General features: G+C 31.3%; 1 protein-coding gene across 1 annotated transcript; it reads left to right on the forward strand.

Annotated features, from left to right (window-relative positions):
• The first annotated feature begins 2,545 nt into the window (after positions 1-2,545).
• On the forward strand, positions 2,546-4,469 carry LOC127088344 (phosphatidylinositol 4-phosphate 5-kinase 8). The gene is made up of 4 exons (XM_051029298.1): positions 2,546-2,629; positions 3,018-3,036; positions 3,126-4,179; positions 4,293-4,469. The coding sequence occupies exons 3-4, from the start codon at positions 3,479-3,481 to the stop codon at positions 4,309-4,311; spliced, it is 720 nt and encodes a 239-aa protein (XP_050885255.1). The 5' UTR covers positions 2,546-2,629; positions 3,018-3,036; positions 3,126-3,478; the 3' UTR covers positions 4,312-4,469.
• Positions 4,470-5,675: the final 1,206 nt, after the last annotated feature.

Here is a 5,675-nt window from a genome sequence, read left to right on the forward strand (position 1 = left end):
GATTAAGCTTAAGCTTTTGGAAGGTATTCTACAATAGGATTTCAGCAGAACTCCCGGGTATATCAAGACTCGTTTGATACCCAAATTTCATGTTACATAGTGATGACCATGAGGTCGTTATCGTGAGGGAGGATTCTGACGGTGTCACTACTAGAAAAGGTGATGTTATCCCCAAATTCTCCTTGATTGACTTTAGGGAATCCGAGGGATATTTGTTTGCAATCAACACCTACCTGGCGTATTTCCCTTAGAAGGAGTTAGAACTTCATATGCCGCAGAAACCTCTGACTATGGTGTTAACCACATAATATGGAGTTTTGGTGGCCATATTCAAGGGAAGGTGGTGAGAATGATGATAGAGGTGTGGCACAGGTTAGTTTTAATAGGGCCATGAGGTGGGCTCCACTACACTTGTTAAAAAGTACCGACAATGTGGTATCCGTACGCGGGTAGGGATAACCATGTGCCTTAGTAATTTTTTATGGTAGGGCTTCCTCACGGTGGTGCATAACCCTGCTTTGTGGTGTTTTTGGCTATGCATAGAGCAAGCTCACGTGAGGTGATAAGCTTTGTATTATGCATGGTTATGAGTATGTTATGACCCTCATTTACCTTCGAGGGGTAAGGAATTTATAAAGATTCTTGGGCCTAAAGTTTTCTTGGGAATGATAACCTCCACTTAATTAGTGGTGAACCTTTAAATCCTTATTTCCTAGGGAGAAGATGATCAACTTGTTGACCATGACTTCTCTCTGACTAAGAAATGTCTTTCCCCATGTTTCCCATGACTGAGCAAGAAAGGATCACTTAGAGCGAGATGGTTCCTAATGACGAACGACATATGGGCGTCGCCCCTCATGAAGGTTGAAACTCTCCTGCCATTATTATGTTCGTTAAAAGTGTATCACTATAATTTTCTTTGTTTTGGTTTTATTTTTGACCTTGACTATTATGTTCAAAATGAATGTAGACATGTGTTATGATTATGACTTCATTGTTTCTTATCAAGTGTAGTTGTAAAGATAAGTCTTTTTTTGTCGAAGTCGGAGCATCAACCTCTATCTTTATTGGAGGAGTAACTTTCTTATCACCTGTATTAGACACCTCAATAGTCCTCTGTAGAGTAACATTTGTAGTAGTCAGAGCCTTCATCTTAGAACGATGGGGCACCTCTGTCTCAAGCACTATCTTCTTCTCATCCTCAAATGTTGCCTGGATATTCTTAGGAACTGGCTCATCATTAGAATCTCTAGTCCATCCAGCAGCAGGTCTAAATCCTCTACGTCGAATACTGTGGGGTGCACGAAAATGCTCGTTCGCCATCTGTCTCCTGTGAGAACTGGCTGGGGCTATTTTTCCCGCCCATATATGCGGGTCCTCGACGTCATTTCCCCTCGCACGAGCCCTTACTACAACAGCTCTGTCACGTTACGTGGAAGTAGTCGTGTTGTCTGATCCTTTGGTCTTCATTGGAAAAAAACGGTGCAATTCGAACTACATGATTTTTTAAATATTCAGAAAAAATTAATGCATTTCTCGATTTTCTTTAAATTCCAGTTAACCAAAAACAATTTTTAACTATCGATTTTTCCAAAATCACCCGTATAAATTAATGCTTTTTTTTACCATTTTTTCAAAAAAAAATCCGACAAATTTTTATCGGTTATTCCAAAATATCATGTAGAAACCATGCATTTTTACTGGTTTTTTCCACACAAAAATGGCAGAATGTATGTATTTTTACTTTTTTTTCATCAAAATGTCTCATAAAAATGCATGAAAAACACGTGTTTTTATAGTACATTTTTAAAAAGGATAATACTAACTTGTGCCCTAAGAACACAAGATAAGAAACTTATTTATAAGAAATTTGTATTGAAAAAAACAAATGAAAAATTAATTCTATATTTTTATTAAAAGAAATATACTATTTCCAAGATAATATTTTTTTATTTAATTCTAAACTTGTACCTCCCTAAACACAAGTTAGCATTACCCTTTTAAAAATCATGTAAAAGTGTATGTTATCCTAAAAAAAAACGGTTAAAATCATAAAAATTTGATAAAATTAGATACTTAATTATCATAAATGTGGTTGTTGGAATGAAAAATCCGATATTCTCTATAACTTTTTAAATTTTCCGAAATGTTCGGATGAAAATGGTGAAATAATTTTAGTATTTCACAATATTATTATGGCAAAAAATTCTCTATTTGAAATCCATATTTTAAAACTCAGTCCATTTCATATTTTAAAACTATGTACATAATTAATAAAATAAGTAATCTTGTCCATCAAAACACATTTTTAAAAAGGAAAATATAAATGTATGACATGTATCCCGACAAATCAGACTGAAAATTTTATAATACTGATATGACATGACATTACGAAATAATATATTCTTATTAGATGAAAGTTAGATGACAGTATAAAACTATTTTACAAATGTCAAATGTCAGTGCATCGTCAATAAACCCTCGGTAATAATGTGATATTTTTGTAAACAAACTGCGTGAATTTTTTGTTTCCTAAATTATAAACCCTAACTTTTGATTATAAATAGAAGATTAGAGAATGATAGAAAGTGTAGAAAATCCGGAGGAGAAAAGAAGATCAGAAAAACTGGTATACCAATTTTCTCTTTCATTTCTTTCTTATTACTTATCCTTTTTTCTTGGTAGAAATTTGCAATGTTAGCATTATTTTTAGTTTAGTTTAATTATTTTTGATAGTAACAACAACAACAACACTATTTCCCCCATTTTTGAAGAATTAAAGATATATATAGTGAAACAATAATGAAAGAAAAAGTGCAATCACACACTTTCAATTTTCTTTTTGACTTGTTCGTTGATCAGTTATGTGATGTAGATTTTTTTTAAAACAAAAATGTTATGATATGATTCTCATAAATATTATTCATAATCATTTTTATTTGGTTGTGTTTTGAAACTAATTATTTATAATGTTTATATATGTTTTTCATAATGCTCTGTTGGTGAAATTTTGCAAGTCATGGAAAACAGTGGAAGGTAATATTCATAAAAACCAGTACTTGTTTATCTGATTCACTCTATTTAGTTATGTTTTTGTTTGATTCATAGTTTCTTGTAAAGTGTAGTTTCAAAGAGAAGTCTTTTTTCAATGGGGTCTACTTTGGTGAATTCAAGAGTGAACTTTTCCATGGCAATGGAAAGTATACATGGTCAAATGGAACAATATATGAAGGTGATTGGGTTGATGGAAAGAGAACAGGAAAAGGGCGGATCATATGGCCATGCGGGAAAGAGTATAAGGGCGGTGATAACGGCGGTGATAACGGCCCTTTAAAGGGGGAGAATAGATACATCTACATTGGAAACTGGAAAAACAATAAAAAAGATGGAAGAGGGACCGTAAAGTACGCTGATGGTGCTGTTTTAGAGGGTTGTTGGTCGAATGGAGTGTTAAGGTCAGGAGTTTCAAGATTTGCAAATGTATAGCGGTGACTTTAAGAGTAGTCTTTTCCATAGAAAAGGAGAGAGCATAGCGTTGAATGACGAAATAACATACGAGGGTGATTGGGTTAATGGAAAAATGACTGGGAAGGGATCGATGATATGGCCATCGGGAACAAATTATGAGGCAAAGGTTTTTGAGATTTTTGCTCATGGTAATGGCACATACACTTGGAAGGATGGAAGTGTTTACACTGGAAATTGGAGAAACCATAAAAGAGGTGCAAAAGGGATTATGAAATGGGCTAATGGTGATGTTTTTGATGGTTGTTGGTGGAACGGAGAAAGACATGGATCTGGAGTTTATAGATTTGCAAACGGGGATGTCTGTATTGGTTACTTCAAAAGCAAGTTTCTCCATGGCAAGGGAAAGTACACATCTGCAAATGGAACAATATATAAGGGATATTGGGATAATGGAACAATGACAGGGAAAATACCTATGATAAAGGATCCTCAGAATCTTGTTGGAGATTGCATGTTATTGCAGATTTCTAATAAAGATGAATCCGGCACTGGTTTGAGCTGTTTGGTTATCAAAGGGAAATATATAGAAGGAGTTCTAATTATTGAGAAAATTGATCAGAACTCAGAAAAGAAGAAGAGTTCAAGTATTAACAAATTTTTCAAGACCGTCAAAGCTAAGCTGGAGCGTAATTTGCAACAACTTCGCATCAGGTAAATTATTTGATCGATATTCCTTTGACACATAATTTTTCGAGATGTATCTTACTGATATAAATGCAGTAGTGTTTTGATGACATGAAAATGTGTTATATTTTCCTATGCAGAGATCATGAGGCAATGTGAAAGAGTGATCATGTACTGAACAACATGATGATGACAAAAGATCTCACTTTGTTGAGTCTTGATTATTCAGTAGCACAATATATTACATTACTATTGATTTTCTCTCTGAGGCTAGAGGAGAGTTTGCAATATGAACAATAAGAAAAGCCATTGATTTTGATTTTGATGTTTTTGTTTGATAGTTAAAAACAGATCTCAATTATTTCTCAAAAATATGCTAAAACTTGGTATGAATTGATTGACATAGACATGATTTTTGAAAAAAAAAAAATCATTGTCATTTACAAAATTCAAGGTAATATAAGAATTAATGTTTAAAAATTAATAATAATGATTAATTTTTTTAATATATATAAAAAATAAAAAAATGACACTTAAAAAGGAAAGGAGGAGTGATTTACTATTTGGAGATTGATAGATAGAATTTTTTTTCTCATTTTTAAAATAATTGAATTAATATCCAGATTTCATTATACTTTAATTAGGACCGTCTCAAATAAATTGAAATTTTTGTTTTAATTTTAAAGATTGAACCCTTAATAGAAAAAAAATACACAGAATTTCAAAAGTACTTTTTCTTAATTACATTAAAAAGTCAATACAATTAAAAAGACTTCTATAAATAAGGATATCAGCATTTAACTAATATTTATTAATCTTTAACAATATTTATTTAGACATCAGAGTGACTTTAACATTCTTAGTTCTGTATATTATTATGGTTGCTTGAACTAGAATTTTCAAAGTAAGTTAAATGTTCTCTCTTTTTCTGTTTTAAATAAACGGTGTTAAATCCAGTGTGTATTAATTAAGGAGCAGAGGTGTTATAATATTGGTACTTAAAATGATTATTAGAATTGTCAACTAAATTATTGTTTAATTTTCTTAAAAAGCAAGTTTTATAAAAATTTCAGGAGAAATATTGGCTATCACAAGAAATGAAAAAATATAACCAAATAGAAAGACATTGGAGTATAGACGTTTTTTTAAACTTAAAAATTAGTTTAAGGATTTGATGAAATGATCAAAACAAACATTGGGAAATCGGTGTGTTGAGAGACAAACACATGACACAGTAGCAAAAATTGACTTTTAAAATTACGTAATGTGTCGTTTTACTCATTTTAGTCATATATTAAATCATTTTATAGACCTAAAACTATTAGAATAATCTAAAAAAATATTAAAATTATAATGAAATATATATATATATATATATATATATATATATATAAGGGAAAAAGAAATACACACATACAATATTTTTACCCTATCAAGAATGAAGGATTTTTAAAATACATAAAACTATTTTACATCAATAATATATTATTTTTAATCTTTTAAAATAATTCATTATAAATATT

Source organism: Lathyrus oleraceus, chromosome 5, assembly GCF_024323335.1.
Source record: "Lathyrus oleraceus cultivar Zhongwan6 chromosome 5, CAAS_Psat_ZW6_1.0, whole genome shotgun sequence".
Taxonomy (NCBI): Eukaryota; Viridiplantae; Streptophyta; class Magnoliopsida; order Fabales; family Fabaceae; genus Lathyrus; species Lathyrus oleraceus.

Bases quoted from the DNA above. Each gene is read 5' to 3' on its own strand.
- LOC127088344 (XM_051029298.1), top strand. From the start codon at position 3,479: ATGTATAGCGGTGACTTTAAGAGTAGTCTTTTCCATAGAAAAGGAGAG.